This window comes from Neopelma chrysocephalum, unplaced genomic scaffold (genome assembly GCF_003984885.1).
Source record: "Neopelma chrysocephalum unplaced genomic scaffold, ASM398488v2 Primary Assembly neopelma1_43, whole genome shotgun sequence".
Classification (NCBI taxonomy): Eukaryota; Metazoa; Chordata; class Aves; order Passeriformes; family Pipridae; genus Neopelma; species Neopelma chrysocephalum.
In genome coordinates this window covers 5616543-5631703 of record NW_020897702.1, presented here as the reverse complement: position 1 = coordinate 5631703, position 15161 = coordinate 5616543, and the positions used below count along the sequence as shown (strand labels likewise).

Here is a 15161-nt window from a genome sequence, read left to right as displayed (position 1 = left end):
ACAGTTCACATACTTGAAATACTCTCCAGAGCTTAAGAATGAATACTGCTTGGTGTTGGTGACTTTAATACAATTTGCAGGAACACTTACTAAGAAAGCCTGGCACAGACATCTGAACCACAGCAAAGGGGCTGGGTAACTAAAGTGCATGTTACAGACTTGAACTCTTCTCTCACCAAACAGGCTTTGTTTCCATTAACATGTACAAAAGATCAGATGCCCTGTAACAGAGGAGGAAGAAAAAAGAGCAACCCAACATCCAGAAAATCCAAGATGATCTGCTTGAATTAAGAGCTCAAATACTGTCTTCAGCACAATGGTGTGTGCATGCTAAGGTCCTGCCAGGCACATGACACTTAACAGCAAGTCTGACATCAGCATGTGAGGTTCTGCTACAGCTCTCAGAAGCAGTATGACACAAGCTACCTCCAGGCAGTGACCATTGCTGCAGGAGGCATAGCAGCAGCTTTACACATTTCAAGCGATATTAACAGAATAAACAACATTCAGTTACTACACTGAGTACAGAGAAAGCCCATTCATAGGAACATCTCACTAACAAACAATGCTGCCATGCAGAATACTGAGGAGGTTGCTCTAAATCCAAGTGCTATGATCAAAGCTCTTCACAGGTGCCTGACAGTGAAAGGTAATCTACCTCCTTGCCCATACAGAAGGCAATGTATTTTCATAATGAAATTTGCTAAAGAGACATAAAAATCAACTGTTTACAAATTTCCCAAAGAAAATATCATGAAGGCTTATAAGAAGCAACTACTGATATGCCTATGAAATGATTATTGGTTGACTGACACTAAGAAAACAGTGTCAGCTTTTATAACAAAAAGCAATTTCTGCCTGAACCAATGCAGCCTCCAATTCAATTGAAGGGTTTTGTCAGATGAATCCTCAAGCCTATAGTTCTTACAGAGGAAGACTTCAGCCAGCAAAGGTTTCACTGCTCTGTTTATGTCCTGTACACTTCTGTCAGCTAAGAAAAGGGTATGCGGTGCTTCAGTACCCCAGACAATTTCAGACAGACTCTGAGCTCAGGTCAGAACAGAGGAGTGTGAAAGGAGCAAAACTTGCTCTAGCACAGTAAAAAGTGCAACTACTTGAATACTACAAGACATATTGCTTAAAGCTTGACAGAGCAAGACAAAGAACCAAGAGTTCTTTAGAGTGCACATTAGAGTATCTGTCATCCAGCTCTGGAATGACCACTGTCCATAGATCAAGTGCCTGTTTTGTTCCCATCTTTCCCTGCACTCCCCTACAGTTTCTCCATAATTGCTAAGACATCTTATATATATATAAGTTCATGTATTGTTGTGACGGGTTGATGTTGGCTGGATGCCAGGTGCCCACCAAGCCGCTCTATCACTCCCCTTCCCATCCGGACAGGGGAGAGAGAATAAGAAGGAAAACACTCATGGGTTAAGGTAAGGCAGTTTACTAAAGCAAAAGCGAAAGTTTGCATGTGCACAAGCAAAGAGGAAAATAACAAGGTTTATTCTATTCTTCCCATCAGCAGCAATGTCTGGCCACTTCCTGGGAAGCAGGGTTTCAGCGCGCATAGCAGTTTCTCGGGAGGCAGACATTGCAAGCAATGAATGCCCCCCCTTCCTCCTCCTTTCCTTGGCTTTTATACCTGAGCTGACATCATATGGTATGGAATATCCCTTTGGTTAGTTTGGGTCAGCTGGCCTACTTGTGTTCCCTCCCAGGATCTTGCCCTGGATGGGGGAAGGAAGAAATGTTGAGAGACAGTGCTGGAGGCTATGCCAGCGCTGCTCAGCAGTAGCCAAAATACTGGTGGTGTTACCAACACCTTTCTAGTTAACAATACAAAGCACAGCACTGTGACTGCAACAACCAATGTAATTGATGTCACCCAAGTAAGTACTACTTCCACTAGAAAAGCCTCCTACAGTAATGCTCATGGCAGTTTTAATACAGAGCAGGCACTACCACAACTGCTTACACTCAGTTTAACCTAGAAACCATGACTGCGTGGTCACATTTAATGGAAGCAGTCTCACTTTTGCTTCCAAATCCTGTACCCTGGAGGCTTTTCCTAAGGCATACAAATAGAAAAGGCCTTTCCATTTACTCTCTATTCATGAAATCCCTACAGGAGTGGGACCAGATTCCTGGCTATTTTTCAGTAACAAATACATTAAAGACTGTTTAGAAACAGTACCAAAAGCTCTGAAGGCATGATACTATTTCAGCATACTTGTCAGGTCACTACTACAGAAATACACCCTTGCTTTTCAGTAGCCCTGCTGGCAAATACAACTCAAAAATAGAGCTGACCAGAACAGTTAACCTCGAAATACTACTGTCTAATGAAGTCAGTTTAGTACCACATTTAGTTACTATGCAAACAGAAGATAGCCTTCACTTAAACACACAGCATAAACGTGTGAAGATGTCTGAAAAAAATATCAAACAAGTTACATAAGGTAGCTAGCTGACTAAAAGCCAGTGCTAACTTCAGGGTTTAATGCCATTTTTAACACCACAATTTAATCAGATTTTATTTTAGTGACAAGTAGAGGGCTGGTAGAAGAGATTAATATTTAGTCAGTCCTCAGAGCAATGTGATTATCTTCACGATCCAGAGAAACTACGTGGAATGCAGTTATTGAAGTCCTTAAGCTCTATTTAGGTCCACTTAAGAGAACGTCTTGCTTTCCTACCTTTCTCTGCAGACCACTAGTAGTCACTGAAGTCTGTAGCACAGACTTGACTGTGATTTATTATACTTGCCACCTCTAAGTCCTGAAACACACCTGCTTTGACTCCACCCTTACTCAAACCTCACAGACAATCACCAAAAACATTTAGTCTCTTCATGTTCACCTATTTCTCTGGATGGAGATCACCAACAGTGGAGGAATACATTAAAAAAGCGGAGTCACAGGAGAAAAAACTCACTACTGAATACGGGCCAGTATTTAGTCAACAAATATGTGGGAAAACAGTTTTGTTTGTATGAAGTCAGACTCAATTTAAGCTTTGGCTCCAGAGTCTGAAAGTCACTTAAATGGTGACTTTATCTAAGAAGAGGAAGAAGGGTACCCAGTTTAAATCCCCTGCTGTGTTGCTACTGCTGATTTATGAACTTTATCATGCCAAAAAAATCCAAAACAATTTCAAGAGACCAGAGAACTCAGCATGCAGCAGGTGGAAGGGCACTAGAACTCCCACATCTGAGATTTTTTTCATCCAGACATTTCATCTATGCAAAATTCAACAATTTAACTGTCGAGGGGTTCAGGCCATAGGCGCAGCCCACTAAGACCAAAAATGCAGCAACTTCAAATATATCGATACAATCCGGAAACACAACAGGCATACAACACCAATTACTTTTAGTGAGTTTCAATGGCTAAAAGAATCATTCTATAGCTGTACTCAAGACTTTTTCATTGTGATAGATTCCAATATCAGCAACAGCTGCACTGCAGGAAACAAGTTTTAGCTTATTTACAAGAGTATGTAACACTATTTTTTTTTCAGTTAAGAACAGTATCTACCTAGAACTGAAAAGAGTTAGAGGATTATTTTAACACGTGACTAGACTTGTACCATTCAGAATACAATAATACATCCCTTCTTTGAAGAATTTCAAAATGCTGTTCTGCAGTCAGGTAAGCAGTCTGTTCACATGACAACAGAAAAGATTTCCAAATGTAATACAAACACAGTAACATAAACGGCCAGGGCCTGAACTCTACCAAGAATAAATAGAAGTGGAGGCAGTTTTACCTAAAGAGCACAGGTACATTTTAGTGCAAGATGAACACTGGGCTATATCACTAAGTGTAAATAAATTCAGGCAGTGCAGGCAAATGTGGACTAGCATACACATTTTCAACCACAGATCATAGTGAAGGCTACTCGGGTTACAAGGGTCAGTACTAATTGGCTAGTGATACCAGCAACTTGTATTTCAGCAGCAGGGACTCATTAAGCACAGTAAGAACCTCCCCGCTTATTCAAAAAGCATTAACGCCTCTAAATCACAAGTGGCTTCTACAGTACCTATTCACAAGTCAATAAAGCAATGCACTTCTCTTCATTTAATGCAACACACGGAATAAAGGAAGAATATAGATTGTGTCTACAGTTTTGTCACAAGCAAGCTTCCTGCAGACAGGGATGGGACAGTCTGGGATTACACATAAACAGAAGACTGTTTTATACAGGACTTATGATGCTACTAGAAGTCTTGCTACAGTCTTCAGTGCTGAATTCCCCAGTGGAAGTGCTTCTGCCTTATGAGACAAGAAATTTTTTCTCACCCATTTACTTGAGTCTTAAGATCCCGTAAAATTTAAAAGTAAACACCAAAGGCTTTTTGATCGTTACCTGTTTTTAACAAAATTTAACTTTTGCCTGTATGGAAGAAAATTTCTGAACTCAATTTTCAGGATATCAGAATGTAACTTTTGGGACCTCCCTAACAGATCAAGCCACCAAATTCTGTTTTGATAAGAAGCTTTCAAACAAGACTTTTAGATTCAAGATCCACTAAAAACAAGTCAAATTTTGCCGTTCCTGAATGCTGCCCTGCCCCAACCTCTCACTCAAGTCACAAACTGAGGCTGGAGTCCTGATTCAGATGCAAATCAGATTTGCACCAGGATGCACTACCAGGCCTGGAGTAGAAGAATATCACCTAGAGCAACATTTACAAGAGCAATTCCAATGTACTTAGAAAATTCAGAGACAATTTCCAATGTTCTTAAAGTTATCTCAGCACACATGTTCTTCCTGGATCAATAAACTAGAAGTCCAACTTCTTTTGCATCAGTATTAACATACGCAACAAGTGAGGGGCTCAAATCACTTAACCAGATTTTTACTGCATGCACTAGAAGAAAGTTTCAGTTCTGTTATACATTCAGCACAAGCCACTGATGTCAGAGTAGATTCTTGTATTACTAAACAACATCCAGGAACTGTATTTACATGAAAGCAAAATTTATAGAACATGCTCACTCTAGGTAAAATATCCAATCTTCACCAAATATACATCTGGAAAAGTATTCATGCCATTACTTCAGGGATGTCAGAGGTACTGACACAACATTCAAGCCCCTTTCATCACACCCCATCTGTACTCCTCTGGTTTTACAAGGCAATAGAGAACCTTGTTTCTGAACTTGTGGTGGGTTGACCTCGGCTTGACACTTGGTGCTCCCTGATCTATTCTATCACTCCTTTCCTCAGCAGGCCAAGTGGAGAAAATAAGATGGAAAAAACTCACATGTCAAGATAAAGGCAGTTTAATAAAGCAAAGGCAGAGGTCATTGCGAGAAACAAAGGACAACAAAAAACTTACTCCCTACTTTCCATCAGCAGGCAATGTCCAGCCACTTCTCAGGAAGTAGGGCTTCAGTAAGCATAGGGATTGCTCCAGAACACAAATGTCACAGTAAGTGGCACACAGCTGTGTACAGAGTGTCTGGGAATTTTCCCAACATAAATGTTTCATTTCTTACTGAACTTAAAGTACAGAAATGCTCTGATTAAACAGACACATGTAAATTGAACATGTTAAAATAGGTACTAGTTAGCTTTCATAAAAACAAACATACTTAATACCACAAGCACAGCTGCATTGAACAAAGCCATTACATTTGTTCATTTTACATATTTCAAAGCTTCTAAAATGCTTCAGCTGAAAACAAAACATAAGTTACTTTTTATTAAAAGGTCTAAAGAGTAACACATACACAGGCAGAAGAGGCGTTCCTACAGAAGGGAGAAGTGCTGCTGCAGTATAATAAAGAATACTGACAGCCATATACACGTGCATGTCAATGGCCAAGCTAAATCCAGCCTACAACACACAGTACTATGTTTTGAAGTAGATTGTGACAAAGTTCCAAGAACATAAAAAGAATTAGTCATTTCTCTACAAGTCCTCATAATCTCATTTATGCCAGAAAACCTGGGTAAGAAAAAACACTTCTTCCTTCTACATCCTTACACTTCGAGACTTCTGGAAGCGTTAATGCCATCTTGCCATCCACTTAACTTCTGCAATATCACCATATACTATTTAGAAGTGGTAGTAGGGAATTATCCATATTTCTTAACTTGTCCAAAATTAAAAAATATTGGTACTTATCACTTTGTCTTTTTGCTCCCACAAACACTGGAATTCACTTTTAACAGTGCCTCTCTACCCAAAAGTTCATCTTACACAAACAGCCATATCACTAGCCTACCTTACTTCACAGTCTGCACCTCTATTGCTTGCTGTATTTTGCTTTGTTTTGAGCAAGGTATTTCACACTACCCTTAATTTGGAAAACTTTCTATGAACATTCACAAATTCCCACCGTTATTCAGAGAATAATGACTATCAAAAATATGACAGTCACAACTCACATAATTTAAAACAAGCTGTTTTATCCTCTTATTCAGTTTAATTTACCATAAGCCTTCACACAGAGGTGTTTACCTGCTTACACAGCACCTTGCTCTGTGGTACACTAATGCTTCCTATGGAGACAATACATCTGCAAATCCAACAGTCCAGAGAAATCCAGTGCTGAATGAGTTTCTGAAGCTGAACATAGTAAGTAAGAAAGTCTGAAGGTAACACAGAACTGCAGCTCCTCAAGAGCAACTCCAATATACTTAGGTCAGTAAATAAACAACCATTCACACTCCACACAAGGGCCCCTTACTCAGATATTACCAGCTCAAGTCACCTTTGCCTTCAGTCCCACTGGCCTGAGGGAAGAAAGCTAATCCAGAGGATGGAAGGAGCACAGGCAATGCCTGTCACCCTTTCAGAAGTCAGAGATCAAAGCTTTCTTACTAAGCAGCAGGAAATTACTATAAAATTAACTTGATTTCCAAGTGACACTAAGGAGCTAAGATTCCTAATCAGGTAATGAAAACATGTCTACTTTGCCATTACAGTACCTGTGTTTTGTCCTATCCCTCACACACAAATAGTCCTCATGACTCAAACTGCCTGTCATGAAGCAAAGATGCAAAAAGGTATTGAGAAGCTTGTACAGCTATCAGGGGATGGCTCCCAGCCAGCAAGTAAGGCACAACTGCTCTCTGGTAATAGCACTGTCAGGAAGAAGTTCTTGGTAGCAGAGTCACATGCTACTTTTCCATAAGATTTAGCCAAATCAGAACAGAATCCCTTCTGGAAAACCTAAAGTACAGATTCTGTCAACCCTCTATTCCCTGCTTTTCCCCTCTGTAAGTCAGGAAAAGCACATGTAGTCTATCCGCAGGAAATGGTCAAAGTAATTTCTGAATTAGTAAAGTGAAAATAAAGCAGTGAAAGAAAACGTTCAACATCCAGTATTGCTACTTATGTAGGATAAGGAAGACACTGAGAAAATCTGTCATTTTAACGGCTCCTAAACCATAGGCTTTCCCAGAAGACTATACAGCAAGTCAAAGTTAATGAGAAAACTAAGTATAAATAAGTTGCTGTGCTGGCCAGAACACAAGCATAGAGAATATTCTTAGAATTAACTGTTGATAATGCACACAATAGAACAGTTAATGGAAATCATCACTTCAGCAGGATATAAAATTTCTCTTTTCATAGAGGTACTCATTGTGTAAAGTATCCTATGAACAATAACCCAAACATCTGCACTAACAAACAGATGATAAACAATGCTCCTCCTTATTCACGGCAGGAGCCATCTGTTCATCTAGCTAACCCAGCTAACCCCAGGCAAGTGTGGCGAGCACAGCCACCACAACTTGCTGATGTTACACATCTTCATACTCCATGTTTCATTGCATGTTATTTGTGTTTCCAAACTGCAGTAACATGGCATTAACCATATCAGCATAAGTCTTAAACACACACACCTACAATGAAAGACTCCAAACACCAAAGAAAATTATCTCTGGTCTTCAATTAAAGAACACAAGTGGACCACAGCCTTTTATGCATGGGGATACCAGATTATAGTTTCTGTAGTCATTCTCATCCTGTTAGACATATTTTTCTTTTCTTCCTTGCTATTCTATACAATTTTTTTTATGCTTAGTCTACTTGTTCTTTCAACTGAATGCAACTTTTTAAGAGAGCGCTTTATGGAGTTTACATAGTGGATTCTATCCAAAACTCCCACTAAATTTCCACGGGTTAGCCCTTGCACACAGGAATACTTGAGTAGGTCCTGTTATTTCGAAATTCAGTGGCTTTCCTTAAGTGCAGATCTTTTCATGCATCTTACCCATGCAGCTCCATCAGCTCCCTACTCTCACTACCGTTAACTCCAGCACCTCATTCCCTTGCTGCCGCTGGATTCCCTCGTGCAGTGGCCAGACCCTGGTGCCCCCCGTACCAAACAAACCCGCCTGCTCCGGCAGAGACGCATTTTACTGTGCTGAAACCTGGTGTGGGCAGGGTCGGGAGGAGAGGGACCAAAGCCCTCCCTGCCCACGGCTGCGGGGTGTGCGGGTTGCCGCCTGAAAGGGGAGAAGCGGGGACCGCTCTGTACCTGACCCAGTTGTCGCGGAACTTGCTCTGCTGAGGCTGGTTCAAGTAAATGGTGCGGGCTGGTGCCTCGTCCAGATCCGCCGCGGACGTGGCTCCGGACATCTCATCATCCGCCTTCTTATAGCCCGATGTTGAACAGACCGGTCCTGCAGGGAGAGCGCGGAGAGGAGGCGGTCAGCGAGGGGCCGCACCCACCGGGGCCGGGCCGGGCCGGCAGCTCCCGGGGCCGCGGCCGGTGGGGCCGCACGGCGCCGCGGGGAAGGGCCGCGGGTGGGCGGTGAGCGGCGGCAAGCGCACCCTGCCCGGTGTTTACCACGGCGGCGGCGGCTGGTAAATAATGGCCGAGCGGGCAGGGGGCGGCGTGGCCGTCGCAGGCAGCTGGCAGCAGGGACAGCGCGGGGCCCGCGCCCCCCCGCCCCGCGGGGATGGGCCGCGCCCCGCCCCGGCAGCACCGCCCCCGCGCCCGCCTGGGCCAGTGCCAGCCCCGCTCCCGCCGGGAGCCGGCGGGCGGCTCTCCTGCGCCTGGTATCCCCCGCCTTCCAGCCTTGTAGGCTCCGGCGAAGGGGAAGCGGGGGGGCGGGGCAGCCAGCACCCACCGCACCGCCGCGGGGCTCCCGGTCCGTTCCGCTCCTTGGCGCTGCCTGCCCGCGCGCAGCGCATCCCGGGCGGCCGAGCCCGGACCCGCGCTCAGGGAGCGGCGCATCCCCGCCAGACCTCGCCCAGGCCCCCGCGGCGGCACCGAGCGGCCTTCCGCCCGCACCGTACGGGGTGGCCACGGCCGGGGCTGGCTGGGGAGTCCGTACTCAAAAGACAAGGCTCAGTTTTAGACTGAAATGAGAAAAAGACTGTCTTGCTTTACATTTACAGCTTCAAAGCTTCGACTTGAGGCTTCTTCGGCTTATTTTCATCTCCAGCTGCTCTGGAGTGAATTGAGTTCTATAAGCATTGTTTAGCTTTGCATAAAAGGAATGGGAAAAACATGAGGGAAAGGAGCTAGCTACTTCCTATGTCAAGCCTCAAAACATTAGCAACGTTGTGGAGACAGGTTTATTGCTTTCCCCTTCCATTCTAAGTCACGGAGATAGTTTGACTTACTTGAGCTGTAAATATATTAGATAAGAATATCAGTTTATTCAATAAGCCATAGATTTACAAGCTAGCAGAGGTGGCTCTAGAGAAGAGTAAGACTACTTGTTTTGTAATAATCTATTAAAGGTGTTATGTTAGGGTTATTTGAAAAGTTCATTCAAAGGTTAACATTCAGAAGCAACTGCTGGAAAGCCAAATCTATTTCTGATTTCTGTATAAATTCAAGATCATACTGCAGAAGAACCTTATCTGATCAGACAGTAGCTAAAAAGGAGTCTTGCAATGAATAGGAGAGCCCCCTGAAATTACGTCCTCCTTAACTAAAGCTTGAGAGAAAACCTTCCATCCTACACAGCCTTAATATATTGAGCACTTAAGTACTAGTACCGTGTGAAAACTTGTCCCATTTAAACACAATGTAGTTTTAAGCTAACACCCTACTCATCCCAGACTTTCCCAGCGATTGATTCTTTAGTGCTAGTGCAAACATGCTCTATATCCTCTAGCTGTCAGCCACTGGAGGGCAACGTTACCCATTCATAGTAGGATACAGTCAAGCGCACAAACTTTGTGGTGCTAGCAGCCGGCCAATAAAGGTAATGTAATTAACACACTGATGTGCTTTTAACTTGCCAGAGGCAAGCGTTGCACACTGTGAATTCATACTTTGGAGACATTAAGCTGACTTCTAAGTACAAGCCTAATTAATTGATAACTCATTTCAGTTGAAACTAATTCAGAGAGCAAAAATATGCCAACCAGATCATTTTTGTATTGTGAAAAAGGACATCAATTCAGAAAGTGAAATATGAAGACTATACACTATGCAAGCCAATGCCATTATGATACTATATTAGGTTATTCAGCCTAAAGAAGCTTGCCACAACAGCTCAACCTTGCTGAGTATTCTCCCCTTCAAAAAAAACAGAACTAAGAGCACTACAGGATACTTGTTGTCCTTTCCCATTGATTCCATGTTGCGTAACTGCAAAGGAGATCAAACAACACTCTTAAGAGCATTAAGTGCAAGGAAGCTTTCATCTGTTTTCCTAGTCAGGCTCCAAAACAGAAGCACAATTATTCCAGAAAAACATGCTGTAAAAATTGCTGCTTTTTTCCAAAGATCTTATTTGTTTTGTTTTTCATATATCCCTCTGATGCTTGAAGTTATCCTGATGACTAGTTCTCCTCTCCTCAAAGTATTATGAAGCTGTCCCACAACTTTAAGGATTAACTGAGTCAATACAGCTGATAAAGTTCAGAGTTATTTAGGTTTGCTTAACACACTATGCTCTTGGCTACTTTCTCCAAGACAGGTGCCGCAAGGACAATTTGCCTTACTCTTTGAATGCACTGAAATATTTTCAAAGCAGACTTGTGTGTAGAAACAGCTGCAAAAAGGTTTTTGTTTCTCAAAGTGGCTCAAATCAGCTGCTTCAACTCTTAGTGGAATAAGGCTCATTTTGGAAGATTATCCAGTAATCCTGCCCATCAGGAATGCCTTTCACCTCCCTCCCCTGTTACTAAGCAGATCACACCAAAAAGCCTGCAGACAGCGACCTTTACTACTGGCTGTAGATGCTTTCCTTTCCCTGCACTTACAAAAGTTAAGGAGCTCTGAGCTTCTGGGGGGTTCTGGTGGGCAGCAGTCCCAGGGGTTACACCACCTTCAGAAAGCATCCCCTTCAAGGACACCTGACCACATGCAGACAATCACTTCAGCCATGCAAAAGCAACTTCGGCTCTGCTCCTTGTTTCAGAGAAGCTATGGATAAATAAAGCAGACTTGACCACCTTCTACAGTGGTAGAACTTAAAACTGAAGTCTCAGCAGTTTTTATTCATAGTAGTGTTTACTTCCCTAATCCACAGGAATTAGACTCATTGACTTCATTTTAGGGCACACCAACTTTCCACTCTGGAAAGGTGTCTCTGCCACAAGACCTGCATATTTTCTGTTATTTACCCATGGATTTGCAACTCTGCTATGCAATTTATCTTGTATAAAACTATTCATGCTTTAATTAGTAGTAATATTAATAGTAGACTGTTGTCCTTTACAGCCTCTTCATTTCACATGCTTAGCTACATCAAATTTTGGATGTTTAACTACATTGATCTTAAGTCTGTATCATAGAATTGTTTAGGTTGGAAAAGACCTTTAGGATCATCAAGTCCAACCATAAACTCAGCACTGACAAGTCCACCACTAAACCATGTCCTGAAGCACCACTTTTACATGTTGTTTAAACATCTTCAGGGATAGTAACTCAACTACTTAGATCCTTGCAGAGTTTCAGCATTGTCCAATATACCTTGCTTCAATTCTGAGGCATAAGACACTTAGTGCAGGTAATACTGTGTCACACTGTGCTTTAAAAGTTCAATGAGTGAGACTTGAGTTATAAACTCCCTTTTATAAAGCCCATTCATTTCTTCAAGGCTCTTAGTTCACACTATTTAACAAATTTATTTTCTAAAAAAAGATAGGATTAAAGCTTGGCAAAAATAAGGAGATTTTATAGCTTTCTCTCATCATAAGAGAAATCAGACTTGATGCCCTGACAAATTCACATGGCATTTATTATCACTTGAAAAGCAATGAATTATGGCTTAATAACTCTTACTAGGCCTGCAAAGATGACACTTTCCATGTGTATCTGTCTCCTCAATGTCTGCTCAGTAATAATCATAGCTTCTGTACAATTAATAAGTAAAGTGTTGTGAATTCTGTAATGTTTTTAAAGATGAGTTCTTTGGGATGCTTGCCAACTGTCAGAAGTCACAAGAGAACTCATGCTGAAATTATCACTTTTCTCTTAAGAAGATTAGCCAGCTAGTTACTACTTCTAGCTTGGTGATGTGCTTAATTGCTCTAACACAGGTTCCATTTTTAAGAAAGAGCAATAATAGAGCAATTAAGCCCCTCACCATGACAGCAGAACCACAAGCTTTGAGAGACAGCAGGTTTGTACATGTGAAGTTCACCAAACAGGCTTCTTCGTGTCATTTAGAACCTAAAGCAACATTAAGAGCGTTTACAGCCAGGAATCATCATACTGATTCTGCACACTCTTTGCAGGAGTAGGATCTTGTACAAGAAAGGACACTGAGCTAAAGAAGCTGCCCCCACTAGAGCAGAGTTGGTCTCAGTCTCCAGAGGTCCTTTCTCACTGTGAGAACTCTGCAATTCTAAGCTTATACAATCACAAGTCAAAGTAGAGAGTCCTCAGTATGCCCCCAACTGTAGTAAGTTTTGAATAAAGAGACATAAGAAAGACTGCTTTCCTCAGAGCAAAAGAGAGTCTCACCACAAGCCTCCAAACTCTGTCATTTACTGAACACATGGCATTTTTGTTACAGGTTAAGCCTCAAAAAAAGAGTTAGCAAAGTGAACACTTGAGAAGGTAAGAGCCATATTTAGGGAGGTGGCAGACAAGTTTTCTCTGCACTGAAATACAAAGTTAGTTCTTAACAAGCCACCTAGCTTTGGTAACACCATTACTTTCCTGGGATAACATTTTTTTTCACGGGATTTCTGTCACAAACTGAATACCAAAGAGGACATCAAATGAGGAGTTCTGCAGTTGAGAATTATCAACAAGTTAATATATGAACAGTGACTTTGAAGCTTGGCTGAGTGAGTTGGTTTTACCTGAAACCATTCTTTCTTACACTATTTCATTAACTTACACTATTTCATTATCTGCCTTCACTGTTCAACAGAAATGCACTTGAAAGTTAATCTAAAAGTGCATAAGGCAGGAGTTCAAAGAGATAGAGCACAGCATGCTCTCAACAGAAGATGCAGGGCATGAATTTGGCCACCAGGTCCTCTGGGAAAGCTTTGTTCCCACTAGGACTGGAATATCTAAACCTTAAGTTACAACCAGTTCACGCGAAAAAACCTGACAATGTTATGGCTTTAATTTTTAAGAATTTAGAAAACTTCTACAGTGTTCCATGGTGTAAAATTGTAGGCAAACATTCTGACATACTCATGTCTGAAGAAAGGAAGTTCTGGAAGAATTCGCAGTGAAGCTTTTATTTTCTAGCTCTTCTATTATCAAAAGTACTTTTAAACATGCTTCCTTCATCATAGATAAGTCCTGCAAAGTAAGATGTCTTTAGATCACCTGCATGCAGATAACCAGGGTTCATAATAGCAACAGCCTGGAAGTTAATACCACAGCTGCAAGACATCTCTCATTTCTCTGTAAAAGCACCATGGATGTTACTAAAACGTATCTTCCAGGAACTTAAAGCTTTCAGCAGGTACAGTTAAGAAGTTTGGTATCCAATTAACTGTGATCATGAAAATATGAACAATCTTGTCAATTTTAATAGGCAGTTATAAAACTTTCCTCACCTTTCCCAAGACAGTTCCTTGTGGTTTGAGGCCAACCAGAACTTCTGTTTACTAAAAACAATCTTTTATACATGATAGTAACAAGTGTAAGATTTTCACAGTAATGGAAAAGTTGACTGGGACAAAGGAGCAAAGTACTTTATATTTTCACCTGGGACTTCACTAATACTAAGTTTCTGATCTAGTAGTGTCTAATCAGCTTAGATGGTAAAGAGTTACCTAAAAACATAATGGTGTCAGTTCTGCTAACATGAGTGCTAAGCATAAGCAGTTAAAGTCTTTTAGACTTGAATACTAACATTCAGGGCTTCAGTCTAGGATAACAAGGAAGCCATGACAAATTCTAGTGACAGAAGGCAGTTGTTAGCTACAACATACACAATGCATGAGAACACATGTACCCAACCTTCAGAGTATCGTCAGGAAATGTTTGTGATGCTGGACGCAAAAGCTATCCCTTCATATCTGTCATTCCAGGCAGTAGGAACCCTACAATGGGGCTCGTACACTAAGAGGCTGAAATGCTTGCCACCATGCAACATTAATAAAGTGGACAACAAATCAGTACAGTTAGTATCTGAAATGCTACTGCAGATATCTAAGTGACTACTCAGCCAGACCAAGCCCCTCTGCAGGAAGACACATCAGCAGCATCATGTACAGTCCCAGGGAAGGTACTGTTTTTCTTACAGACTAGAGACAATATAAAACAGAAAAGCTGGAAGTGAACTCAGTTCTGACTCTGTAACTCATGGGTACATTCTCCAATTGCCTGTAATTGCTAGTTTGGGTTTTCAGGGGTTTGGTTTTGTTTGGGGTTTTTTAAGCAGTTGCATATTCCAGAAAAACTATGAGGATACTAAGTGAGCAAAACAATATCAAGTTGGAATTCTTCACACTAGAATTTATTCTTAAAAGTTAACCTGAATTTGTGTCTGTCAACAGCTAAAGCAAAAAAAAAACTTGTCTTCAGCTAAAGCAACTCAAGATTGCTGTGGACAGCCCTACTACAAATCAAACTTGGGACAAGGAGACTTAAAGCTCTCAGATAACTTCCCTGTTCAAATCAGAACATGGAAAGTCATCCATACCTTTATAGAAGATCTTTTAGAAATGCACAGAAGGAAATCAGTCTTGTAAGTTTATTTTCACAGAATTATTTTCTGTGCAAGATATAGACCGATAAACAAAG

The 15161-nt window shown here is 41.6% G+C and overlaps 1 protein-coding gene across 6 annotated transcripts in view; it reads right to left on the bottom strand.

Moving 5' to 3' along the window:
* ATP8A2 (ATPase phospholipid transporting 8A2) overlaps positions 1-15161 on the bottom strand; it is a 329286-nt gene that overhangs the window by 285640 nt on the left and 28485 nt on the right. For 3 of the 6 annotated variants that reach the window (XM_027677856.1, XM_027677860.1, XM_027677858.1), the window contains one exon: positions 8514-8658. In XM_027677856.1, coding sequence (XP_027533657.1) covers positions 8514-8658 — 145 coding nt within the window. Of the gene's footprint in view, positions 1-8513; positions 8659-8828; positions 8861-9108; positions 9215-9377; positions 9397-15161 lie in introns of those variants that run through there. The other 3 variants (XM_027677862.1, XM_027677859.1, XM_027677861.1) reach the window with 3 other exon arrangements.